Source organism: Terrapene carolina, unplaced genomic scaffold (genome assembly GCF_002925995.2).
Source record: "Terrapene carolina triunguis isolate 2854851 unplaced genomic scaffold, T_m_triunguis-2.0 Scaffold25, whole genome shotgun sequence".
Classification (NCBI taxonomy): domain Eukaryota; kingdom Metazoa; phylum Chordata; order Testudines; family Emydidae; genus Terrapene; species Terrapene triunguis.
Genome location: NW_020664376.1, coordinates 2,528,119 through 2,555,111, shown reverse-complemented (window position 1 = coordinate 2,555,111; position 26,993 = coordinate 2,528,119). Strand labels below are relative to the sequence as shown.

Here is a 26,993-nt window from a genome sequence, read left to right as displayed (position 1 = left end):
CAAAACCCCTCCATCTGACAAATACAAGCCCCTTTAAGGGCTGTCATCCTCTCTGATTAACAGGAAGAGTAATCGCTTTCATCCCTCCTTTCCTTCAAAAAGGGGTAGTGATGTCCTTCTGCTCTGCTTTCTGTTTCTCTGTCCACCTCCAGAGAGGGAGCTAGTAGCTCTGAACCTATATGCTGCCCTCTAGCCTGGACATAATCTTTACTCAGCTTGATTAAATGTGGTTCTGAATTACTTTAAAAGTAACTGTTTTTAGGGTGCAGGTGATGAATGAAAGTTAAATACTAAAACTTTGTGTCTAGAATAAAAAATAATGGGACAGGCTGTCAGGGAAACTGAGGAGACTCCTATTGATGCCTATGATTTAGGAATAATTAGTCCTACTGTGTTGTGGGGTGCTTTGATGGTTAGCTATACAACTCCTTAAAATTCCAGTCAAAATTATTCTATGAAAATTAATCCATAATATATCTACTTTATACACTTACCAGTTTTGGTGGTTTGTAGTTGCTTTTTCTAAAGTTCACACTCAGAATGATTTTGAGAAAATATTGATGTACCCTTAGTTAGCTATCTAGTACATACTGTAAGGTAACTGATATGTTATCTTGGCTGGTAGGTGAGGATGCAGACCTTTGCAGTGAATTGTTACAAGAATCTCTTGATGCACTACGAGCACTACCGGAAGCATCCCTTTTTGATGAAGGGACTGTATCATCTGTATGGTTGGAAGTTGTGGAGAGAGCTACTAAATTCCTAAGGTCTGTTGTGACTGGGTAAGTGGTTTTTTTGGTTTGTTTGTTTGAACTGGCATTGAAAGGTGAGTCTGAATTTTTAACAACTGATGGCTAAGCAAAAATAGTTTCTGGTAAATTGAGCGCTACATAGAGTAGTTTCCTTTTCTGATACCCTGGCATCAAGCAAGTCGTAGACAGACAGTCATGCTGTGTGTGTGTATATACACACACACACCTCTACCCCGATATAACGCTGTCCTCGGGAGCCAAAAAAATCTTGCTGCGTTATAGGTGAAACCGAGTTATATTGAACTTGCTTTGATCCGCCAGAGCACGCAGTCCCGCCCCCCTGGAGCGCTGCTTTACCGCGTTATATCTGAATTTGTGTTCTATTGGGTCACGTTATATCGGGGTAGAGGTATATAGATAGATAGAGAACAAACACACGTACCACTTGCTTGATGTGGGCTCTCTCTAGAGTATCGCTATCTCGAAATGACCTTGTTTTACATAATTCAAAGAAAATTGCTCAGATGTACTGTGCTTAGGTAACTTAAATGGACTATTTTTAATGTTCAGACTTAGCACATATATAATCTTTAATGAGATGTTATGTAAAAGTGAATGAGAATTGCATACTGAACAATACATTGTCCTTTAGTTTAAATTGTACAAAAATATTGAGTTTAAATTACACTTGGACGCATATTCAAATGAACACACATGATCCAGTTTGCATCTTAATTTTATAGCAAATGTTGAAATGGGAAAGCAATGTTAATACAAAACTAATACTACAGACCTGGACTAAAAACTTCCTCCAACATAGCTATGTTGCTCAGGGCTGGGATGTTGGGATCCACACAGTTGGTGTGTGGCAGGTCTCCAAAAAGGGCCGTGTTTTTGGAGCTGACTGTATCCGACATACACACACCCACATCATATATAATCTGAAAGCTTATTTTATGTATGTTTAGAAGAGGTATGATGTGGCACTGTCAAGTGGTTCTGTAACGCTGTGGGTGAGGTGAAACAGTGGTACTCAAAATAAGAGAGTGTTATTTTTTGCACAGTTCCAGAAACACTGCAACGTGACTGCAACTACAGTTTTTACTGTTTAATTTTAGCACCTTAACATGGTGGTTATTGGTCAAAGCTACCAAAACGACAACGTATTAAGAATTTTTTGCATGTGCATGTTTTTTCCCAGAAATGAAGCTGTTTAGCATGTGACAAAAATGGTGAATATCACATTTTGCAATATTTTAACATGAAATGTTTTCACATCGCATATTCTCCTGGGCACGTCCCACTGGGCAGAGGCCCTGAGGCCGATCCAGGACATGCTGGAGGGATTATATCTCCTGGCTGGCCTGGGAACACTGGGGAATTCCCCAGGAGGAGCTGGAACATGTTGCGGAGGAAAAGGAAGTCTGGTCCTCCTACTCTCCATGCCACTGCCGTGACCCTCACTAGGAAAAGCGGCATAAAGGAAAAAGAAGAAGCTATTCTTAATTATCAAAGTATTTCACAAGAGATTATAATAGTTTTCTGTATTTGCAATTGAAATTTGCTGAGCAGATCAGTCTCCCTGAGGGTTGTGCACCAGTAGCAGTAGATTGCAGGTTCATAGTTTACACTGCATAGTGGGTAGATATAAATGTACATGAATTCCTAATATGCTTCTCCATTTGTAAGTTTTTGTACTTACAGTGCAGCATATAGTTTGCCTGATAGAAGGTTTTAATTTGTAAATTGCCTATGCATGCAGTATTAGCTTTTGAAATGTTCTAGAAACTGGCTTTTTAATTCAGTGACACTTACGCACAGGTCAGCATTAGTGTTAGAGATGAGAATACACAGCTTCATATTATGAATATGGAAAAGCTATGAGAGAAAGAAGTAGCCTAACAAGAAGTAGTGAAGATTAAGTCCACAGACAAGTCCTCGCTTATGCACTGAAGCGGGACGAAGAGCATGTTACAGCTCTTACCAACCATGTCATCAACAATATGACAAACCCATTTGATCCTGAATTGCATGCAGAGGTGCTTATCAACATATCTGTTGGACTACATGTAATGTCAGGTGTATAGAAGTCTCTGCTGAAAATAGCAGATGTTTATGAAGAACAAATGAAGAAATTTGTGAGAGGTGCACTTGATGTTTCAATGTCAACTGTTCTTAGTCACCCAATAAGACTTGTGCTGACTGTGTCCCTCTTCCATGCTGATGGAACAATGAGAAGAACAGACAAAACTGAACAAGGGCATCAGCTGGAATCTCAATCTGAAAGAATCCATGAGCTAAGAGCATACAACAAAGAACCTCCAGTGTATATATGGGATGCCATGGCTGTCATACAAATGATGGCTGGAGACAAATTCCACACATTCGATGAATTGGCTGCTGCGTATTTGAGGCAGGTCCCCAAAGATTTGAAAAGCTAATTCTTTAATCAAAGTTTTTTGACAGATATGACAATAGTAACTCTGAAAACTGCAGAAAGAGAGTGCAGGACAGGATTTAAGGTTGGATATGGGCAGGGCTGTCCCTAGGGGTTGCGGGACCCGGGGCGGAAGTGACAGATTCGTCTTTTCTGGGGCCGACCATGCAGGCCAATCGCACCAGCCCATGGGGTCCCCCAAAGCGTGGGGCCCGGAGTGGTTGCCCTGATTTGCCCTACCCAAGGGATGACTCTGGATATGGGAAATATCAGGTGATTGGTGGAGGCCCTGTGCTTCTGTGGAAAAAGTTTCTAAACATGGCATCCAATAAGCAATCACTTGTAAAATTCCTCTGTGAATATATGGTTCAAAATGCAACATAAGCAGTGCTTCTTGCTTTAAGGCTTTTCAAATGGTGAAGGAGCAAAGTGCATCATCAGTAGAAGTGTTAAGTCCAAGACTTGTGCAGTACTCAAGAGGAAGTGGACCTAAGGATGCTTCTGGATGCTGTATGTGCCAGTATGGCTTTTGGGTCTCTTGTCAAATGGAACCGTAGTAATTAGGTCACCTGATACAGATGTTTTTGGTCTTGGCTGTTCACTGTTTTCCAAAAATGGAACACACACATAACGTGGATTGAAACAGGCACCATTATCAGCACAGCTGAAAAGTATCGCTTCCGAAATACACAAGGGAGTTGAGGATGATTATTTATTTTAAAAACAAACCTCTGCACCTCCCCAAAAGAGAGTCAATACTTTACGCTTCATCTTCTCCATATCTTCCTAGGTATTTTTCTGCCCCAGAAGCTTATAATCTTCCTATAAATGTTGACATCATCTAGCACCTTGTAGATACTATAGTTGTGCAGATGTGTTTTGTTTTTTCCCAGTGGTTTCTTTGTAAACCTCATGTAATGTGTTAATGCTGCAAACATTAATTTCTGCATCTTCAAGTATTTTTTGTTTTTTAAATAGTGATGTACATGGAGCTCCAAGTTCTAAAGGGCCAGCAAACATTCCATTACAAGACCAGCACTTGGCACTTGCTATATTGTTAGAGTTGGCAGTGCAGAGGGGCACACTAAGGTGAGAAATGAAGCACTTTTCTGCTCTCAAACAAGAGTACCTATTAAAATGTTCTGAGCAATTCTGGGCATTTAGTTTGTATTAGTTCAATGTTAACATTTTGATGCAACACCTATGGGTCCTCTCCGTAATGATTAGAGGTGAAATCCTAACCCCAATGAAGTCAATGGCAAACTCCCATTGATGTCAGTGGGGCCAGGATTTAACCATAATTTCCTATCATGAAGGGTAATGATGAAGGATGAAATATAGATAGAAAATTAGGGAATACTAAGAGCTCATGCTTCAGGGTCTAAGCCAATTTAACTGATGGGGATTAGAAAGAAACATATTTTAGTGAGCAGTCTATTACATAATTTTCTGCTAGAAGACTTCTTTCATATTTCTGTGAATCATCAAGATCTGTCTGTGGTCAATGATGGATCACTGTTCTGAGCCAGAATAGCAATTCCTATGTAACTAAAACTTTGCAAGAAAGGAGGTGAAGGCTCATTAAAACTATCTTGAAATACTTTTTTGTGGACATTTGGTACAGATCTTCCTCTGGTATAAGTGGTATAGTTCCATTGAAGTCAATGGAGCTGTGCTGATTTATACCAGCGAAGGATACTTTTAGTCTGTTCTTACAAAGTTTATCTATAACCACAACTTTTAAACAGATTGCTCAGTTTTCTAAATAACTACTGAATAATCAAAGGTAAAACTTGCACACATACCAAAACTAAAAAAACACCCCAAAATTTCAAAAACTATACTTCACTTTGACACTTTTGTTTGTTGGGGGAAAAAACCCCCTAAACTAAGCAAAAATTTTAAGTGAGCTAGCTTTGAGTAGATTCTGCCCAATACCCTCACACACATACTACTAAACATGCACATCTTCTAAAATTTGATTTAATGTAGAACTTCAAATAACTTCTGTAGGAGTGCTTACAACAGGATGGTAAACTTACTCTTTCAGCCAAATGTTGTCTGCTGTTATGTTGCTGCTTCAACTCTGGGATAATGGAACAAGAGAAACAGATAATGAGCGATCTGCACAAGGAACAAGTGCACCCCTTCTACCTTTGCTGCAAAGATTTCAGAGCATAATCTGTAATAAAGACATACCTAACGCCGAGGATGAGATTCAGGTATATGTGTTTGGTTTATTTATGAGGTATATTCTATCCAGTATCCAATTATTTGTGTCATGTTGCTTAGCAATCAAGTATAGATGCTCATTGTTGCTCTTCTAAAGTTTGTAACTCCACTTTTGTAGTAGTAATTTACACATTGAGATACATATACAACTGTTGTATTACAGTATGTACATTTTGCATTTTCTCGGGATGGCAGATTAGAAGTTTGCAGTATGTTTATATAAATATTGCATTTTAGATTTTGTTGTAGAAATAGTTTTTATGTGGTACTACAACTCTGTGTGGATTAATTTTCTTGAACATTTAACTTTTCCCATTAATTTGATTGAAACATTATTACATTCTTAAATTTTATTGGGAAGTACAGAATAGCACAATTGATACAAAGGTAGCATCAATTTCTCAGTGTATATGAATAATTGAAATTATTGCTTGCATGAGGAAGGAATTGTATATACAGATGCTGAGTCCCTTATTAACTTCAATAGGAATTACAGATGCTGAGTATCCACAAAATATGCCATATCTGTCTCTAGAGAAATAAGGGAAAAGAACGTATGGGGCGTGTAAAAAGTACTCTGAATATTTTCCTGTTTTTAACTTTTTTATTTTTAACTGCTTTTCTTTGCTTTCTTAGATGCTGTCCTACTCCCTGAGTCCCAATGAGAGTTTTCTGAGGTACCTGACTTTACCACAGGACAACGAGCTAGCAATTGATCTGCGACAAACGGCAGTTGTGATCATGGCCCACTTAGATCGCCTGGCCACTCCATGTATGCCTCCACAGTGTAGCTCTCCTACATCTCATAAGGTAATCTCATATAATCGCAAATAAAAGGATTCTGTTTGTAGATGGACAATTAGTTTACTCTTTAAACTGTCAAGAAAGACCATTCAATGATTTTAATAAATCATCAGTTTACTTACAAAGAGAAGTGTAACTATTGGTTTTAAAGTATTTTCATATAGAGTGTCTAAAGTGAGTTTCCATAATGCATAGTTGTCTGATTATAGTAATCTGAGTATTTAACCTCCCTGCCTCTTTTCCTCATGTTTGGCCATAGCCAAATGAGAGGTATCTGACCAGGGAGGTAAGGTATAATTTTAGACTGAAATCCCTGTACAGTTAGAAATTTTTTCAGAATTTCCGTAATTCAGTTTAAAAGAATCCAAAGTTATATAAGCAGTTCAGGAGTAATATCTGAACGATTTCCTGTAGTGGATATAAACATGTACGGACTGTACCAAAGAGTTTAACACTTTCAGTGGAATGAGGAGAATCTCCTTACACTCTTTATTTTTGTTTTCCAAGCTACTTTTTGAGCCCTGGGATCTTAGTCTTCTGTTTCCCTTCTTCTTATCCCCTCCTCCCAGTACCACCGGGGTTATCTGAATGTGGCTTATTCTGGAGCCCATTGTTACTGCTCTTTGCATCTGCCAAAGATTTCTACAGAATGACAAGCAAGTCATTCCCCAAAACCTATGGGTGATCATGCCCCATAAATGTACTATTCCCAGTGCCCATCAAAATAAATGGTTTAAGACCAAATTTCTTAAATGTTTAAGTCAGAGTGCTCTGGTATAGTAGCAATTTAAAGAAACCCCCAAAATTTTATATAACTTCACTGGTTGAAAGATCTCTTCTACATACTTGCTATAAATATTTATGGTATATTCTGTAAGCCATGTCGGTCACAGGGTATTAGAGACACAAGGTGGGTGAGGTAATATCTTTTATTGGACCAACTTCCGTTGGTGAGAGAGACAAGCTTTTGAGCTACACAGAACTGCTCTTCAGGTCTGGGAAAGGTACTCAGAGCGTCACAGCTAAATACAAGATCGAACAGATAGTTTAGCATAAGCAGTTAGCACAATCTGTTCGACCTTGTATTTAGCTGTGACACTCTGAGTACCTTTCCCAGATCTGAAGAGAAGTTCTGGGTGGCTTGAAAGCTTGTCTCTTCCACCACCAGAAGTTGGTCCAATAAAAGATACTACCTCACCCACCTATGGTATCTTTTAATTAGATTGTGATGCGTGTGAGACTATTTTTAATATCTTATTAATAGGTAAGGTTCATTGATGTCTTTCTTTTATAGCTGCCATGAATATTGATTGATTGAAGTATTGTTGAAGCAGCATAATTATTAGAAAAAATATCCTGGTGCTTGTGTTTTAATTAAGTTGTGTAGTGAACTGTAAATTCTTACTTAGCTTTGTTGCCTTACAGGGATCTTTGCAAGAAGTCATAGGTTGGGGTTTAATAGGATGGAAATATTATGCTAATGTGAGTGGTCCAATTCAGTGTGAAGGACTTGCCAATCTTGGAGTTATGCAAATTGCCTGTGCAGAGAAACGGTTTTTAATCTTATCTAGAAATGGACGAGTTTACACGCAGGCATACAACAGTGACACACTGGTAGGTGATTTTTACATCCATACTAAGCGTACCGTTTTCTATAAAATATGCTGCTCTGAGATTGTTCTTTCTAATCATTCAGATGTGTAGTGGAGATACTGTGATGCTACTAATCTTAAATTCCTTGTTTTTGAACCCTCAGCAGCAATGGTTTATCACCTTTGTTTGCCATGTTAAGAATTTTTCCTATGTTATAAATATTTGTTATGGTGCTCGCAACAATCCACCCTTATGAACAATGCCCTCTTTCTTCTCCAGTGGTATTGCTTTGCCGTTTATTTCCATGAAACGTGGCAATTGCTTAGCATGAAGTGCATTTAAACTAATGGATGTTTTGACTACCAGTGCCTAAGCATTAAATTCCCTTTACAAAATTATACTAAAACAGAAAAATATGCAGCGAAGACTATCTGAAATGATCGGACAAAGGCCAGTTTAATATATATTACATGCATTATAAGGATGGGACAAAATGAGAGCTCCAGAGCATCCTCTACCTTTCACCAAACCCAAATATTGGATTTGAACTTCTGGCCTGGTTCTCTGGTTTTATTAAATTAATGCTGGAATGTATAGTTCTGAAGTAAGGCCTCATTGGGGAAAAATCTAATTATCAAGTTGTCTGAGTTTTTTCTACACTCTGAGCAACATAAGTAACTTTTCTTTGTACATTGTCTCTAACTAATTTACAGGGACCACAGCTGGTGCAGAGTCTTGCTTCTAGAAACATTGTGAAGATTGCAGCACATTCAGATGGTCACCACTATCTTGCCTTGGCAGCAACTGGAGAGGTTTTCTCTTGGGGTTGTGGAGATGGTGGAAGACTAGGCCATGGGGACACAGTGTATGTGTAATAAAATACCATTGATTCACCAGCTTAAGCATAGAACGTATTTACAAATATTCTACTTTAATGTTAGAAACTAAGGTAGGATTAAATATGCAGACATTTAATAAATGTTAGTGAAACACAGCCACTTACAGCGAAATGACAACAGGCAAAAGATAACATAGTATGCTATAGTTGTTCAAGTCCTCCAGTACATATATATCATTCAAAGGTTGATAAGAAATTAAGCAAAGCAAGATGGTTTACAAACATACATTCCTTTAGATTTTGTCTTAATTATGTTGTCATGATTAGACCAGCAAATAAACTACAGTTGTTAATGACAATGGAAAGGGCTAGCTTTCCTCCGTTTTCTTTTCTTTTTTTATTTTTTTTTTATTTTTTTTTTTATGGATTTTAGACAACAATGAACATGTATGAAGGGAATGCGTGCTTAGCTTAGAAAATTCTGTTGCATGGTGAGATGATCCAGGAGGTCTTTTAAGGATATTTGTCTTAATTGAATACTGATTTGTGGCTATAGAAAATGATAAAAAATGTATCTAATCTGTTAACCAGTGGTAACATAAAGATCTTCAAGAAATCCAGCTCCACTTATGAAATCTGAAGCTGAGTAATCCAAAATGTCTTTTACAACAATCCAACTTCAGAACAACACATTCATGTATTATCAACTGTAAAATTACATCCTTTCTGAATATTTTCTTTTCTCTCCTTTTTAATTCAAAATTCTGAGTTCTTCATGTGCTTGCATATGTCCATTCCACTGTATATGAGTATGCACCTTGTGCACCGTGGTTGGAGATCGTTTTCCCTTAGCAGTATCCATTGTGCTGGCCCAAGCACTCTCTGTTGCTACACGCCACAAAAGGGCGGAGCTGCGCCAATTCTCCTCAGTTCCACCAGTAATGGTTGTCGGAGTGATCTCAGACTTTTTGTCATAAGTGCGGCCCTCACGCCTGTGTGTGTGTGTGTGTGTGTGTATGTGTATATATATATATATATATATATATATATATACTGGTTTGTTAGTTTTAGCTAGTTTTAGCGATAGATTTTAGATTTAGGTCTTTTTGGACCAGTTTTTCATCTTTTGGTATTGGGATTGGTACTGGAACGATGCTGTGCTCATCAGGTTTTAAGTCCTTCTGGACCTGTGCTGAACGTATGCTGGGCAGTGACCCACACCTGGTTTACTTGAAATGTTTGGGAAAATTCCACATAACTGACAAATATTGCATTTGTAAGCCCCACTCAAAGAGGCTTTCTTGGCCCAAGTACCTATCATAGATGTTTGCAAAACAGTGACTTGGTCATCAGTCCATACTTTTGCTCTCCTTATGCCATTTCCTGTCAATCCATGCAAATTTCTGACAGGTTGCCCTAGAAACACTGGTCAGGTATTCTCCCAGCTCACCTCCACGTTGGTCTGCTTGTGAGTCACCTACAGTGAAATGGACATGTGCAAGCTCTTGAAGAAAAAATGGTTACCTACCTTTCTGTAAGTGGTGTTCTTTGAGATGTGTTGGATATGTCCATTCCATGACCCATCCTCCTTCCCTTCTCTATTGGAGTCTATCTGGAGTCAACTATGCACGAGTTGCGTGCACACCTACAGTGGAATGGATGTTTTGCAACAAATCTCTAACAACAATAGTTGCAGAAAGGTAGGTAATCATTTTTTATATTTTTGATAATTTCTGTGCCTATTTCTGGAATATTTGTAGTTTCAGAAGGGCACCCATCCTCCCATTTTTTCTCAGGCCTCATATGTCTGATCCCAGGAGTCCCTCTGCCCTTCTTATTTACTTGCCAAATCAATTTCAGAATGGTTCAGTGCAAATGCAAACTGTTGTGTGTTCCCCATTCCTTTTTTTCCTGTGTTAAACAGTAACATTGCAATGCTCTGTCTTGGCCCAGAAAGTAGGAGTGAGTGTCTTGTTCTGTAGCTGAACTAGTGTTTTCCATGCAGTATCCTATAGGGGTGTACTTAAATACTTCTGTGTTGAATTTGTATCCCAGAGGTGATAAGCACCACTGTGGTGACAAATCCTTACAGGATAAGGGAGTACTCCTGTCTTGGGGTTGAGAGTAGCAGGGAAGGCGTTGTTCAGATACAGCAATTGGAGCTCAGTTTTTTCCCCACAGTGAAGTATAGTGTTTGTGAAAACCACTGGACTGACTTATTTGGAGGTAAAAATACTAGTGATCAGACTTTAGTATGTCACAGGCAGTGGTAGTGTAAACTTCTCCACAGTGCTTTGCATATTGTGTTTGTTATTGATCAACATCAACCTTAATTTGCTTTACAGGTCCATTTATAACTTGCTGCAGACAGGTTACTACAGATCTTTTCACATAATTACTGACTCTTGTCTTCTCTCAAAATAGACCCTTAGAGGAACCAAAGATTATATCTGCTTTATCTGGAAAGCAGGCTGGGAAACATGTTGTTCATATTGCATGTGGAAGCACATATAGCGCAGCCATCACTGCTGAGGGAGAGTTGTATACATGGGGACGAGGGAACTATGGCAGGCTGGGGCATGGTACGTTCCTCTAATTTCTTAAAGCATGGTGTTCTGTTTGTGAAAATTTTAAATGTATGTCTCTTGGATATTTTTGACAAAGCGATTATTTTTTGTTTGGAAGGTTCCAGTGAAGATCAGACCATTCCAATGCTCGTCACTGGGCTGAAAGGACTGAAGGTTATTGATGTGGCCTGTGGAAGTGGAGATGCTCAGACTCTTGCAGTGACTGAAAATGGTCAGTAGCTAAACTTGCCGTGGTTAATGTCATTAGAAAGACATTTGTGGTGTAGGTCTTATGCTGAACGTTCATGAAACAAATTTTATAAGAGAAGCTCAAACTGAAAGTGCTTTTTCAGAATAGTCTCTAGGTGATTATTTATATTTTAATACGTATTTAAAAATTGAAAGTATTAGTAAAGGAGAAAAGTTAAGCACTAAATTTATATAACTTGCTACTCTTTCCAGATGTATAGTTACTCAGACTTCTTCAGACATCTCTTCAGCTCACCAGCTGTTCTGCTGTATATTCCTCCTTTTCACAAAAATATCATTTACCTACCTAGACTTCCAGTACTGTTTTTGAGATTTAAACTTTTTTGAAGTGGTCAGAGTACAGTTGTAACACATCCCTCTTGGATAGGCATAACTCTATCCTATGCCTTTCACCAGAGCACCATTTGCTCCTGCCACTGCGCTTCCATCCAGCCTCCCATTTCTCACAACTATGCATTTCAATGTAGCTTCTTCCTTTTCCTTCTTTTTGCTGCCTGAGCACCAGCTGAAAGCATAGGAGAGCCTCTCCTTGCTTTCAGTTCCTGTGCTTGGGGCCACAGCAGTTTGCATCAGCCAGGAAGAGAAATTGCAAGGAAAATCTTGCTCAGCCCCTGTATCTCTGGGCTGGAACATCCTCAGTACAGGCAGAATCCTCAGAGAATTTAGCTGCCAAATTCTAACAAGTCTATACTGAGCATGCGTGAACTCCACATTTTTTTGGAGACTCGTAATGTGGTCATATTTAGGTGACTTCCAAAAGCTCTAATTTGAATAATTTACTCACTTTTGTCAATATATGTAACTTACCTGAAAGATCAGTGCAATGTCTTCCTTTCTAGGCCAGGTGTGGTCTTGGGGTGATGGAGATTACGGGAAGCTAGGAAGAGGTGGCAGTGATGGTTGCAAAACTCCCAAGTTGATAGAAAAGCTTCAGGACCTGGATGTTGTGAAAGTACGCTGTGGGAGTCAGTTTTCTGTTGCTTTAACAAAAGACGGGCAGGTCTATTCCTGGGGGAAAGGTGACAATCAGAGGCTTGGGCATGGAACAGAAGAGCATGTTCGATATCCTAAACTGCTGGAAGGCTTGCAAGGTAAGTGTAACACAAAATCGGAATCAATTCTTTCTCAACCTAGAAAGTTGGAAAATGTCAAAAGTACTTAGTTTTTGGTGGAAAAATTTTCTTTTATCATATATTGTATCCTAACTTAAAGAATCTCACCACTGCTCTCATTGATGTCAAATTGTAGCTTACTTGTATTAAACAAGTGTATTTGCCACCCCTTGTGCCTTTTATCTGAGATTTTACTTCTGTTATTCCGACAGACTTGTTATGCTACTCTATTAAAACCTTTTAATACTTTAAAATTCTTGTTTCTATACTCTTGGCTTTCTCTTTATTCCTACTGCTTTTCTCACTTAGCCTGACGGAAGAATTTTTGCATGTAAAACTCATTTAGGCTCCAATCTTGTAAACATGCACATGCTTAACTTTACATACGTGAATAGAACTGTTGAGAGCCATGGACTACTCATGTACTTAAAGTTAAGCATGTGCATAAGTGTTTTGAGTAGCCCAGAAAAGAGCTAAAAGTTGTTGCCTACATTTTTAAAAAACAAACCTGAAATACTGTTAGGGCAAATGAGAAAAGACAGTATTATGAAGTGGGTTTTACAAATCTTTGTAATTGACATATTGATCCATTGCATTTCTACTGTGATGAGGTCTCCTAATTGAAAAGAAATTCTGAGTTGTGTGGCAACACCAATTGACTTCAGCATGTGACACTGTCCAATCACTTTTCCATTTAATAGTGGAAATGTCAGCAAACTCTTCTAAATCAACAACTAAGCTAAATGGATGCAAAATAACACAAGATTTTTGCAGTCTTATACACTTCGGCACTTCAGATAGCTTAAGTCTCTTAAACCTTTCTGATTTTTTTTGGGTAGACTCTTCCAGTCTATCAACGTGGAAGGTAAAACTACAGTTTGACGTATTAACTCTGCTCATTTTTAATTGTGGTTTTAGTAGTTGTTGGTGTTGGTGAAACACAAAAGCTATTCCACTAATGGTTTTTTGTTAAAAAATGTATGTAAACTTTGTAGTAAGAAAAGTTTAATATTTGTTCACTTTTTGCTATCAGGGAAAAAAGTGGTGGATGTGGCGGCTGGATCTACCCATTGCTTGGCACTTACTGAGGATAGTGAAGTGCACAGCTGGGGGAGCAATGATCAGTGCCAGCATTTTGATACTTTGAGGATCACCAAACCAGAGCCTACTGCTCTCCCAGGATTAGACAGAAAGCACATTGTTGGAATTGCTTGTGGGCCTGCCCAGGTAAGCTTTGAATCTGTTACTCAGGATTTGTCTAATTCCACGGACAGGGTTGAAGACGAGTGTAGTACAGTAATTTAATTCCTACTTCTCCCTATGGTCTAAATCAGTGGTACGCAAACTTTTCCAGTCGCGTCCCCCCCGCTTTACCATTCACAGAATTTGTCGTGCCCCCCTCTCCCCGCATTAATTGTAATCTGAAACTGTTTTTCATGCTGGAAGGTGGAGGGGAAACACAGATGAAGCCCATTCATTTGATTTAATGTTTGAGCGTCTGACTCAAGCGAGAGGTCCTGGGCTCTCAACTATTATTATATATGTTGCCAGTTTGTCTTTTAATTTCAATTACTAAACATTAAATGAGTTTTAAAATGAGAATCAAAATTAATTTTAAAGGCATAGTAGGCCTACTGTAGTTATGAAACTTACCAAATTGTTGAAAATAAGCCAACCTGTGCTTTAATTTGTATGATTGTTTTTTAAAGGGGGAAAAGGTCGAAGTTTCTTTGCACTTCCCCTTTCCCCTAGAGAACCTTTTGCGCCCCACTGGTCTAAATGGTTCCTGTACCAGCTGTGCCACGTGGATATTTCATGCCACCAGCAGATGGAGACACAACCCCTCCCCTCCCCCCCAGTTTGTTTGTAGTTGCTTCTCCAAAAAGGCCTAGCAGACCTTCCCGCTCAGTAAGACTTCCTGAGCAATAGCATTTAACAACATTAGCAATTGCTAGTATAGGTTTTAAGAATTAATCAGTCCCAACTTTTCCACCAACAAAATTAAAGTAGGATGTCTGGACTGGCATATAAGGACTCTGAGAAACATGATAGGAAATAGTAATTTTTTGTGATTGTTGGACACCTTTAGCTGTTGGCAAGAGGGGAGTGCTTGCTGATAATGTAAATGAATTGAGCCACATTCATCCTGCACCTCATCAAAAATCTGAAAGTCACAACTGAGCTTAGTTCCTTAAATGAAGCACTGGTATCTCATAATAGGCCTATCATTGATTAGAGAGAAAGTAACTGTTACTCTTCCTTTCCATACATAGAGTTTTGCCTGGTCATCTTGTTCTGAATGGTCCATTGGTTTGCGTGTACCATTTGTGGTGGATGTTTGCCCAATGACATTTGAACAGCTAGATCTCCTATTGAGACAAGTGACTGAGGGAATGGATGGCACCTCTGACTGGCCACCACCACAGGAGAAGGAATGTATGGCTGTTGCAACCTTAAATCTTCTAAGACTTCAGGTACTGTAGCTTTCTTATGTGTCTGAGTTCTCACTCAGATAAAATGCTTCAGTAAATTGGTTGGAAGAAAATGGTGGCTTTTGAGTGTTTAAAACATTTTTGTTCGCTTAAAATTAAATTGGTACAATGAGTTATTCCTGCATCTTAGTTCCAAAAGGTGGAAAGCTAAGGGTGGGTTTTCAGTCCTAACCATGAATTTTCTTGCTCTTGGTTTAATGTTTTCTAAACAGTTCTTGCATTTGATTTAAGATGAACTGTAAAACTAAAATGTAAATTGACTAATCTTGGATTTGTGCTGAATATACCACTTGCTGAAAAGGCTTTTGGTGTTCAGTGTTTTAATTTGCCTTTTTAAAAATTAGTTTCCTGTTTGGGGCAAATCTGGTACTTCTAGCTTCCTAAAGATGTCATTATGTCCATGATAATACAGAACGATGTGTACAGGGATGTCTAGGTAATTTCTAAATTGAGGTAATTATTGTTCACTAGATATCCTGAGGTACTGGCTGAGATTAGTGTATATATTACTTGGGTGTAATTGTATTTTTACTTTAGCTTTGCAGTTTATTTCTAAACATTTCCTTGTATTTAGACCAGTAGATGTATTTGTATTCAGTATATGCATGAATGACTTTGTTCAACTTCATTTCTTATGTCACCTCTAAATGAAACTGATGCTTTTTCTTTCAGCTACATGCTGCCATCAGTCACCAGGTTGATCCAGAGTGCCTTGGCTTGGGTTTAGGCAGCGTCTTGTTGAATAGCCTGAAACAGTCCGTGGTAACTTTAGCAAGTAACGCTGGAGTTCTTAATACTGTACAGTCAGCTGCTCAAGCAGTGCTGCAGAGTGGGTGGTCTGTGTTGCTGCCAACAGCAGAGGAGCGAGCTAGGGCTCTTTCAGCTCTCTTACCCAGTGCAGGTATGATTTAATGATGGAAAACTGTTTGGTGTCTGAATATCTAGTCCAGTGTGTTTGTTCTGTTCTTAGTTTCAGGAAATGAAATGAGCATCTGAATTTCTAGCCCATTAAATGTTTGTTCTGTTTTGTTAGTTTCAGGAAATGAAATGAATGTAAGTCCAGGCCGTCGATTTATGATTGACCTCTTGGTGGGCAGTTTGATGGCTGATGGAGGTTTAGAGTCTGCATTAAATGCTGCTATCACTGCAGAAATTCAGGTACATTTCAACAATATTACCATTTACTATGTAACTAGAATAAGATGCATATAATACAGTTGTTTACAGGACTTGGTGTAAATTCTTTGCAAATAAACAGGCTTACATCAGACAGAGGGCAGTTTTCTTGCTCGGCATTGCAAGCCTCTCTTCCCTGCCAGCACTATCCAAAAAGCGCTCTTAGCTTTCTCTTAGGGTCACACTACAAGTGCTTTTCTAGCTGTCCTTGGCTTTCTGCTGCCATCTTGCTACCTTCAGTCTGCTTGTGTGGTGTTTCTGGCTGCGTCCGCACACACGCACCCCCCACCCCACCCCCCCGAACCAAAACCTAGACCTCTGTATTTTGCATTCAGCCCGAAGTGAAGCCCCTCCATCCACATGACTGGCCTTGCATTTGGCCTGTATTTCTGGCAGTGGGTCCTATTCTTACCTTACTCCAAAAGGAGCTTACCTGCTTCTTTCTTCTATCTTGAATGAAGGGTGGCTATTGGTACCATCATCTTCAATGAGGCTTCACCTAACCCCCAGCATAATTGTAACTTACAGCTTGCATTTTAGGTTTACATATAAATTTGATAGAGTTTAAATGAATAGTGAATATATTTTACTATTTTTAAGTGAGGTACAGTACAGAAAACCACCTGTCTGATATACAGCACCTATTGGTGTGGCTTCAGCAAAAGAATGCATAAACATGAATGCCACATGCCAGGCTTAAAATGGTCTTTTATCTCTGAAGGACTCTTGCAGAGCAGTTCACTTTTAATCAGGCATCTCAGTCCAAAACCTCCATAAATAGTAAGCAGCAATCTCTGAAATTTGAACTTCTCTATTCTTAATGTTTGTTACAAAGTATGAGTCACACTACCAAAATGTGAAAGCCACTGTTACCGGTAACCTTGTCCAGTTGGAATTTCAATCTGAAACCCCCAGATCCAGAACAACAGTCTAGTACAGCATTGAAAAAAAAAATTCCCTTAATCCTAAAACTACACACTCTAGGATAGTACTACAGGAGATAGATAAGGTATAGATGTTATGTTCCACTGCAACTCATGAGCCCAGCTCCATTTGAGTTCTTCAGTAATTCCTACTCTTCTCAAAGATCCATTTTGATGAGTTAGACATGTAGTGCTATCCTTGGGATGAGTGAAATCCTTGGACGTTGAAGGGTTTGCCCATTCAGGCTTCAATGATCTTTTGAATGAAACCCACCAGAATGGAGAACACAGTATATGCTGAGAATGACTGAAGGTACTTAGTCCATGAGCTCAGAGCTGTAAATAGATCTTGCTTAAGCAGCAAGCTACACGGCATCTGTACTTATAGACAGCATGGCAGTGGTCGAATGCATGAACTGCCAGGGAAAGCCTTGCTGTGGGGATCTTTCTTTTTTTCCTGGGAAGAAAGAAACCTGAGGCCTACCAAATATGCATATCCTGAGGGAGAGAAACTTGCACACGGTTTCTTTTGTGAGGGGAATGCAACTTCTTAGAGAGTGTCTTCTGACTGCTTTGAAGCCAGAAGTAGGTACATTCTAAGATTGCCTACAAGTAATGCAGCAATCTCTCTTGGTTCCATGGCATTAACATGTAATTTGTTTTTCCCTGATCCTGCTGCCGTGCAAAGTCTTAAGAACAATAAATCAAGATTAAGTCAGGCTGATGTAATTACAGTGCTCTGGGGTGTGAAAAATCGACTCCCCTGAGCGCAATAGCTATGCCAACCTAACCTCCTGTGTAGCCTCAGCTTAGGTCAATGGAAGAATGTTGACCTAGCTACTGTTGCTTGGGGAGGTGGAGTTCCTACAGCGATGGGAAATCCTCCCTTCTCCTCCTCTGCATTGCTGTAGGAAGCAACTGCCATATGGTGCTATAGTGGCATAGCTATGGCGCTGTAGCTGAGCCCCTCTAGCGCCTGTAGTGTAGACCTCGCCATAGTCTCATAAATTGAGCCATTGAAGGACTCCTTTATATGGACCGTCTTAAGTGTCTTGAGGACACAATCCCTTTTTTCAAAATCCCTACTGCAGTAGGATGTACTGACCCTTCATGCACCACTTTGTTCTTAGTCTGTTTTCCTGGCTTATGAGAGAAGCTTTTTAAATAAATTGAAAACTTAAAAAAAGTCATAGAGATGCTGCTGTCCTATAGGAAGAGAATCTCTGTAGTATACTATAGTTTGGACACTTAGTGGTCTCCAGATTTTTTTTCAGCTAGTCTGACCTTCTCACCATTCTTTGTTTTGTACAGATATACTTGAATAAAGGCCTCTCATTTGCCATTAGAAGAAGAGTGAGGCTCTCCCCCCTTAGTCTCCCATTCCCTGTGAGACTTAGTGTGTTTTTGATTTCCTTCTAGGTCTTACATCTCATGCTGGAGCTCAGCCTGTTCTTCATGACCTGTGTCACTCTGCCTTTGAACTCTGTTCTCCTCTCTTTTATCATGTAGAGTATAGGTGTTGGTGACAATTACTTTGATCAGAAAGTTGGGAAAGACTGACTGCTCCCTTGGATGCTCTTTCATTAGGATAAAATGGTCCTGTTCATGTGCCTTATTTTTCTTTTCAAGTTTGTCATCTTGTCACCACAACTACGATACTCTTTGATTAGTTTCTGCTCTAGATTCAGGGCCAAAAAAGGAGAATATGGCATAATCTGAGTGTTCCCAGGGCATATTTCAGTCTATTCTTCCAGGAACTCAGACTACAGACACCTGGACACCTGTTTCTTCTGAAACAAAGAACTAGGCCTTGCTGGTCCTCCAGTTCATATGGGCCAGATGCTATATGGCTCATTTAGAGTTGATGCCTACAAAAGAGCAGTCATACGCTGCCCATTTACAGACAAAAAATCTTACCTGTCAATTCCTTGGAGTTTCAGCTTCCAGTTCAGATACCTGCCTTTTTTTAACCGAGCTAAAGGTTTAGTATAAGTATCTCTCTATATTAACATATGAGTTTACCTTTAAAAGGCGAACTGTTTTCTTCTCTTGTGAAAAGTTTTCAGTTTTCATGGGGAGTAATCTTTGGAGAAGCTGGTGGAAGTGTGTGGAGCCTAACTGCATGCCAAAATGCAAGCTTTTCATTGGTGGCTCTCATAAGTGAAACATGTATAGGACAGGCATTACCCATTAGCCTGCGTTGCTGGAACGGTTTAGCAAGTAAGAAATTCTCCTTTAAAATAGTATTTGTAAAAATGTGCTAGATGTCTGCATAATGTGGAATATGAAATAAACTTGTCTGGTATACTTCGGCTATGTCTACACTGCACACTTCTTGTGGTGGTGTATAGGGTATTTGTAGCTACATGCTGCAATTTAAAGCAAGCTACATCCACACTGGTATGTGGCTACATGTGCCAATGGAAGACTCTGGTAGGGGGAGGCAGTGGGAAAAGGCTTGCTGGTGGAGAGCTGCCAGAGCCTTTCCCCGTTGCTGGAGCCTTTCCTTGCAGTGAGGAAAAACTCCAGCAGCAGGGAGATCTTGGAACACTACACTGCTAAAAATAGTAGCATAGAAAGACAGACACTGTTTGGGTGAGACGAGAGCCCTGTATGGTACATACCCACCAGGTTCAGGAATATGTTTACTCACCTCAGCAGTGCCTCATGGTCTACGCCGCTATTTATTCCCATGTGAGGGGGCGTGTAGTGTATATATTCTGCACACTGCTGAAAGGAATGTGCAGAGTAGATATACCCTTAATCTCATTTGTGTCACAGCCATTATGCTGTGTTTTCCTACTGAGATAAATGATTGCATCTATTGATGATGTGCTGTTTGCTTTTAACTTTAGAGTTTTTGTATTGTAGGATATTGAGGCAAAAAAAGAAGCCCAGAAAGAAAAAGAAATTGATGAACAGGAAGCAAATGCTTCAACACTTCATAGGAGCAGGACTCCATTAGACAAAGACCTTATTAATACTGGGATCTATGAGTCTGCAGGGAAGCAGAGCTTACCTTTGGTTCAACTGATTCAGCAATTACTGAGGTATTCTTTGTTTTAAACATGTCATGATCATGAGTCTTTATTTTTCCTACAAAAGAAAATCCCTTTAGATTCATCCTACTGTGAAGCATGGAGCTAAATAACAGTAAATGATCCCTGGTGATAGAGTATGCTTTCAGTCTTTTCCCATCAGTCCTTCTGCCTCCTGAAACTAGAAATATTGAACATATGCTTATTCTGTTTACCTTAGTGTAGCTTTCTGGTTTTATCTTTGTTTTAATGAGTAGAAAAGATGAAGACTCTGTGTAGGGGTCCCTCACTTTCCTGTGGGGAGGAAGGCCACTCTGCATCGCTGTATTGGGCAGTAACTGTATGGCTTGGGTCATGCTGGCGGGGCCGAGCCGTAAGTAGTCTATAGTTCTGTGTCCGTCTAACAGAGGAAAACAAGCAATAACAGTTTTATGCTCTTGCCCCCACCCTTGGCCTAAGCCTCCTGGCCAAGGCAGCCAGCAAGGATACATAGTCTGGGGCTCTAGCCCTTTGGGTGAGGCAGAGCAGGGAGCAGGCTGTAGCCTCAGCTTGTAGGCTAAGGCAGCCAGCAAACACACAGTCTAGGAGTTCAGGTAGGGATGAGCATCCACACCATCTAGGGGAGCACCAACCGAGTCTAGCGTCTTAGCTTGATGGATGGTAGATTCACACAGGCCTCCTGGCCTAGGGTGGGGAGTCTGCTGCTCAAGGGTGGGGTGGTAAGGGGACGCGGGCCTGCCCAACTCCACTGCGTCCTAGCTCAGGGCCCTAACAGTGGCGGAGTGGGCTACCACTGGGCCAGCGGGAATCCAGCTACAACATGCTGACCTAGAGTCAGTCAGCAAGGTAGCCGGACAGTCGTTGGCTGTCGCTGGGGTCATACTTCTTCGGGGTTGGGTACCTCTATAATCCACAGGTCCTCTGGCTCCTCGGGGTATACAGTGGATGGCAGTCCCGGCAACTCGTCTTCAGGCCCAGTCTTCTCTGGGGGGCAGGGTGCTGCAGAGTGCCGATTCAGCTCTAGGGTGCCGCAGCAGAGTGGAGGCATCCGTCTCCTTCCCTGGCTCCTCCTCAACAGACCTGCCGAGCCATCCCTTTATACTTCCAGTCCCGTCCTGGTACTTCCAGCAAGGGGGGCGGAGCGTAGTCCCTCGCTCTCTAGTCCGGAGGGAGGTCACTTGGCCTCGCTGCACTCTGCAATAGGTATTTTTAGATCTAGGGAGAGCTACTGTTCTTTTGCTCCCAGGCCTTGTGGTACTTCGTCCTCCACCTCAGAGTTCATAATAGAGAAAGAGCAGAACTAACAGCCAGGTGTTCCACAAAAAAGCCAGCAATGGCTTTGGAAAAAGATATTAGTAGCCTTACTTCTGATACATGTCAATTCTAGGGCTTGAGGGAGGAAGAAAGTTGGGTGTTCGATTCTTGCCACTATGCGGGAGTCTCAGATAAGCAGGGATCCTAGTTTTCTGTGATTTTAAAAAAAAATCAATAAAATTCTCCGATAAAAAAACATAAAAATTGGTGTTTTTCAGCAATTAAAATGAAATCTGTCAGCGGGAGCCCTGCTGCCCTGGGCTGAAGCATCAATTTCCCATATTCCTGGGTGTGCGCTGGGGGGCAGGGGATTCTACTGTATGTTTTTATTTTTTCACTATGTAAAAACTGAAGATTCTCTGTAAAAATGCAAATTCTGCGTTTTTCCATGTTTTCCCGTGGGAAACTGATTTCTAGGATCCCTGTAGATAAGTGATCAGTATAGCAAACCTGGTCCTTGCTACCTCCTGTGAGCCACATGAGTACTTTGTGGGCTAATAGAAATAAAGGGGTGAGAAAATTTGAGAACTTTTACAACACTCATCACATTGATGTGACTGTGTAACAAGTAAATCATTCATAACTGGGACTTTAAATCATATGCCACCCCACAGCTTTCTTCTATATAGCATTCTATTTCACATTGTTCAGATCATTAAATCTTTTGCTTCATAGTAAATTGTGGAGATGAGGGTGTGGTGGTTGAGTCCCATTTACAGAAACAAACTAATATTCTTGGAACATTACCCCCAAATAAAATAACATTCTCCAGTGAACTCTCGCATAGGTGTCTTAATTCTCAACAGTTAGAGAAAATCCCAGCAAAAACTTAATCCTTGTTTCTTTAGGCTTCTAATTGAAACACCAGCTGCCCTTTTAAAGTGCTTTTATAATGCTTTTATACCAATTAGGAACATCGCTTCGCAGACTATAGCCAAGCTAAAAGATGTGGCTCGTCGCATTTCTTCCTGCCTGGACCACGAACATTACAGTAAAGAGAGGTCTGCTTCTTTGGACTTGTTGCTGCGTTTTCAGCGTTTACTTGTTAGTAAACTTTACCCAGGAGAGAATGTTGGGCAGGTCCCTAATACATATGGTAAGTTATTTAATAAAAATAAAAGGCTTACGCGTTGTTTGTAAAACCTGTGCTACCAAAGAAGTTTGCTATTTACCATTTTCCTGTTTGACAAAGTTTTGTAAATTGAGATACTGTTTCCTTTGCTTCATGGCCCACCTGTTTGAGAGCTGTTTTTTCTAAACTGTTTACCATTTAAGCAGATTGAAACATAACAAACTGTAAATATAAACAGAGTAGTCAAAACATATGTTACAGGAACATCAGCAGAAAACAGAAGATTCTTTCTGAAAGCTATTAAATTTTACTTACATTTATTAAATGTTTTGTCAGAGAAAATTTAAAAGGTGTGATTGTACCCTAATTAACAGGCCCAATTTTCAGATTTGGGTGTTTATAGTTGGGCACCTAAATCTGTATTCAAGCAACAAAGTGATAGTTTAGATGCCTAGAATATGTAGTTAGGCACTGAAATGGGATTTAGGTGCTTAATGTTAGACTCCCAAGTATGAAAATTGGGACTATAACAGGGTAAAAAAAGAACTAGATAAATTCATGGAGGATAGGTCCTTCAATGGCTATTAGGCAGGATGGGCAGGGATGGAGTCCCTAGCCTCTGTTTGCCAGAAGCTGTGAATAGGCGATAGGGAATGGATCACTTGATGATTACCTGTTCTGTTCATTCCCTCTGTGGCACCTGGCATTGGCCACTGTCGGAAGACAGAATACTAAGCTAGATGGACCTTTGGACTGACCCAGTATGGCCATTCTTATGTTCTTATGACTGCTATTTTAACTGCTAACATAGTGAAGCTGGATTTGTTGTCAAAAAGGTTAATTGAAACTAGTTCTTGATATTGATATTTAATTTCAGTGAATTGAATTAACCTAGAACAGATGAATTAATCAAGGAACAGTTCTTTTAAATCTGCTTTGTAGGTGGTACAGTAACAATAACTGTGTTTTGTCCTTAATTATGAAAGGTGGCTAGTCAAACAGCAATAATTTATTTTTAATTATTATTATTTTCGCCTTTTCCAATTTAGAGAAAATACAGCTTTGTTCAGATCCTTCTTGTTGGAGAATACAATTTTATATATTGATTTTACAGGCAGTGACTCTGTCTTTATTAAAGTGGACTATAAGTGTGAAATACTGAGTTGTTTGAGATTATTTTAGTTGGATAGTTCCTTACATCAGAAGTGTAAACTAGGAATGATTATGCTTCTGTTTGGTGATGAATTTGAAAGTTCCACTTTTACTTTTTTTAATCTGTTTCATTAAATGATGACTGAAAGTTTTTGTAATGTCTTCTGTTCTGTAGGATATTAAAGCGCACTGTAAACCTTGCAAGCTACAGAGAGCATTCCACCACTAAACCATAATCCCTTTAGTATGAAATACACCTCTACCCCGATATAACGCGGCCCGATAATTCATGAATTCGGATATAACGCGGTAAAGCAGCGCTCTGGGGGGGGGCAGGGCTGCACACTCCGGCAGATCAAAGCAAGTTCGATTATAATGTGGTTTCACCTATAACGCAGTAAGATTTTTTGGCTCCTGAGGACAGCGTTATAGCGGGGTAGAGGTGTAGTAATTAACAGTGCATAGCAATATTATTCTTAAGACTAAATAGTACTATAAATGTAAGCAATGCCTGACAAAACAGATTCATTCCCTGTTTTGAATGTCTTGCTATCTGAGAATCAAAATGTATATTCTGGATTCAGGAAGAGGAGGGTAGGGAGAGATTGCTGTTGGACTAATAATGTAGGGATGATTTTTGTAAGAAATGAGTTTTAAGAAGGGGTTTGAATGAGGAGAGAAGAGGGTGTTTGATGGGCAACAGTTAGGGGCGTATTCTGAGTAAAGAGATAATTTAATGGAATGGTACAAAGCCAAGTGTATTGAGAAGGAGGCAAAGGAAACAGCATATATACCTCTACCCCGATATAACGCGACCCGATATAACGCGGTAAAGCAGTGCTCCGGGGCGGCGGGACTGCGCACTCCAGTGGATCAAAGCAAGTTCGATATTACGCTGTTTCACGTAGAATGCGGTAAGATTTTTTGGTTCCCGAGGACAGCGTCATATCGAGGTAGAGGTGTAGTAAGGAGATAGATTTAGAATAGCCCAAATGCTTTAGTACAAAATAATAAATTAAAACAAGTTGGAAATTTTACATGGAAAGATGGTAATTATCCGAATTGAACTTTGTCTTGGACTCTGGTTTAAACACCCACCTTATACTTTTGAAAACTTCCATGGGATTTTAATGCCACCTGGTATTACATTAACAAAAATGGTGGCCGCTGCAGTAGAGTACATCCAAAACGTGCTGGCTCATTGCTACAATGTTGATGTGGCGGGAAGAAGGACACCTACTAAATTGGTAGCAAAACTTTTAGAAGTGTCAAAGAAAACTTCCCTGGAAGTTTGCCTCACACCAGATAGGAATGGCCTTACTTAGTTTAGGAGATTTAATGATATTACAGTTCTAGATGTTATGGTTGCAGGCTTTATTTAAATTGAGATTGGTCTGTGCTCTTAAAAAGTCAGTATCTGGGATTTAAGCTTAATCTTTTATCAAAAATAAATTGTGCTGTTTTCTTAATTGAATGCTAATATTGAAGTGGTGTTTGAGGGGCTTGTAAGTACTATATAATCCAAAATGGAGCTTTTAGTTTATTCACTTAAGTAGTTACTTTGATTATGCTTTGTTCCCCTCCTTTTTTCATAGGTCCTGAGCTTCTAGGAGTTGGTTCTCTGCTAAAGAAATACACAGCACTTTTGTGCACACACATTGGTGATATACTACCTGTGGCAATCAGCATTGCATCCACTAGTCACAGACATTTTGCAGAAGTATCTCGGGTTGTGGATGGAGATTTAACAGGTACCTTTCTTTTTCTCCTGGAAAATCAGTTTGTAGGCAAACATTCCTAGTACATAATCATTCAGGCTACATTGTTGATATTCCTTGAAACTTTTAATAACGGTTAAAAAAGAAATTCTCAAATTAAGAGTCTCTCCAAATTAAAAAAGAGAAGAAGCAAGGAGGGGCAAGTTAAAGGGAGAGAAAAAACATCACTTTAAAGTAGTAAGTAAAAAGGAGAATAAGCTGCTGTGACTTAGGTCAAAAGTGGCATACATATATCTGTCTCAACTTCAGTGTGAGTATTTTCTGTTTTGTAGGTGTTCTCCTTCCAGAGTTGGTAGTTTCTATAGTGTTGCTTCTCAATAAAAATGCTGGACTGATGCAGGAAGCGGGTGCTATTCCTCTGTTGGCTGGCCTGCTAGAGCATCTGGACAGATTTAACCATCTAGCACCTGGAAAAGAAAGAGATGACAATGAGGATTTAGCATGGCCGGGAATAATGGGTATGTTCTACTTACTTAAAGCAGTTAAAACACTTAGTTGGGGCTTTACAGGAAAGTTTTCTGAGTAACTCTAACACTCTTCCAATATTTAGAATTCTCTTGCATGAAGCAAAGCACCAGTAGCCTTTTTAACATTTGTGTTCTTGAATTCTTTTTAAATCAAACACTTTTACATTTCCTTGTTTTATCAGAACTATTGTCATAATAGTGTTTACTGTGAAAAAATGATTACATTATGTCAATGATACATTTGGCATGTTTTAATTGCTATATAAACTTGTCTGTCAAGAGGAGGGTGGTTTGTTGATTTTGTTTGTTGAAGTAATTTCACTAATCATAGTTTAAACTATTACTGAAGATGAGAGCATTTGTTTAAAACTATATAGGAAGGAAGGGGTGGTGCTATAGTAGGTGGCTCAGAGTATGGCAGATGCACATTGGCACAATGAACTTTAGCTCTAGTGAACCGGGGAATCGCAGTGAAAAAGGGAAAAATGTTATCCTCGTGCCTTATGGTTTAATAACCAAGGACAAGAACACAAGTGCCCCCTTCCAAAATGTAAAAAAGTAATATGGCCAGTTAAAACAGGCCTGACTTTACAGAAAGCATTAAATATAAAAATGGAAATTGGGTTTGTAAATGGATCCAGTTATTACACTGCTGAACAAGCTAAAACAGAATATGAGGCAATAAAGGTAAATGCCAGCCAAAAGTTAAAAGGATCAGTAAGACTCCACTCAGTCCAAGCTGCTATGGTAATGGCAGTATTAAAGGTATTGCCAAAAAAAAAAAAGGTAATATAGCTATATTTACCGACTCATACTGGGTGTGTAGAGCAGTCATCGTTTGGCTTTTTTTCAGCCAAAAAAATATGCACCGGAAATAAAAAGCCAGTAGTGTATAAGCAATATTAAAAACAGGTAGTAACAATAATACAAACGCGCCCCCCCCCCCAACCTATGTAACTCATGTTAAAGCACACCA

At 39.6% G+C, this 26,993-nt stretch overlaps 1 protein-coding gene across 1 annotated transcript in view; it reads left to right on the top strand.

The window, feature by feature from the left end:
- The window catches only part of LOC113406304 (E3 ubiquitin-protein ligase HERC2-like), a 216,767-nt gene that overhangs the window by 60,526 nt on the left and 129,248 nt on the right, over positions 1 to 26,993 (top strand). The window contains exons 7-23 of the mRNA XM_026650394.1: positions 626 to 782; positions 4,168 to 4,278; positions 5,240 to 5,411; positions 6,058 to 6,231; positions 7,651 to 7,839; positions 8,532 to 8,683; positions 11,081 to 11,238; positions 11,342 to 11,455; positions 12,333 to 12,584; positions 13,639 to 13,832; positions 14,879 to 15,079; positions 15,770 to 15,998; positions 16,131 to 16,255; positions 20,068 to 20,246; positions 22,460 to 22,644; positions 25,368 to 25,523; positions 25,823 to 26,008. Coding sequence (XP_026506179.1) covers positions 626 to 782; positions 4,168 to 4,278; positions 5,240 to 5,411; positions 6,058 to 6,231; positions 7,651 to 7,839; positions 8,532 to 8,683; positions 11,081 to 11,238; positions 11,342 to 11,455; positions 12,333 to 12,584; positions 13,639 to 13,832; positions 14,879 to 15,079; positions 15,770 to 15,998; positions 16,131 to 16,255; positions 20,068 to 20,246; positions 22,460 to 22,644; positions 25,368 to 25,523; positions 25,823 to 26,008 — 2,934 coding nt within the window. The remainder of the gene's footprint in view (positions 1 to 625; positions 783 to 4,167; positions 4,279 to 5,239; positions 5,412 to 6,057; positions 6,232 to 7,650; positions 7,840 to 8,531; positions 8,684 to 11,080; positions 11,239 to 11,341; positions 11,456 to 12,332; positions 12,585 to 13,638; positions 13,833 to 14,878; positions 15,080 to 15,769; positions 15,999 to 16,130; positions 16,256 to 20,067; positions 20,247 to 22,459; positions 22,645 to 25,367; positions 25,524 to 25,822; positions 26,009 to 26,993) is intronic.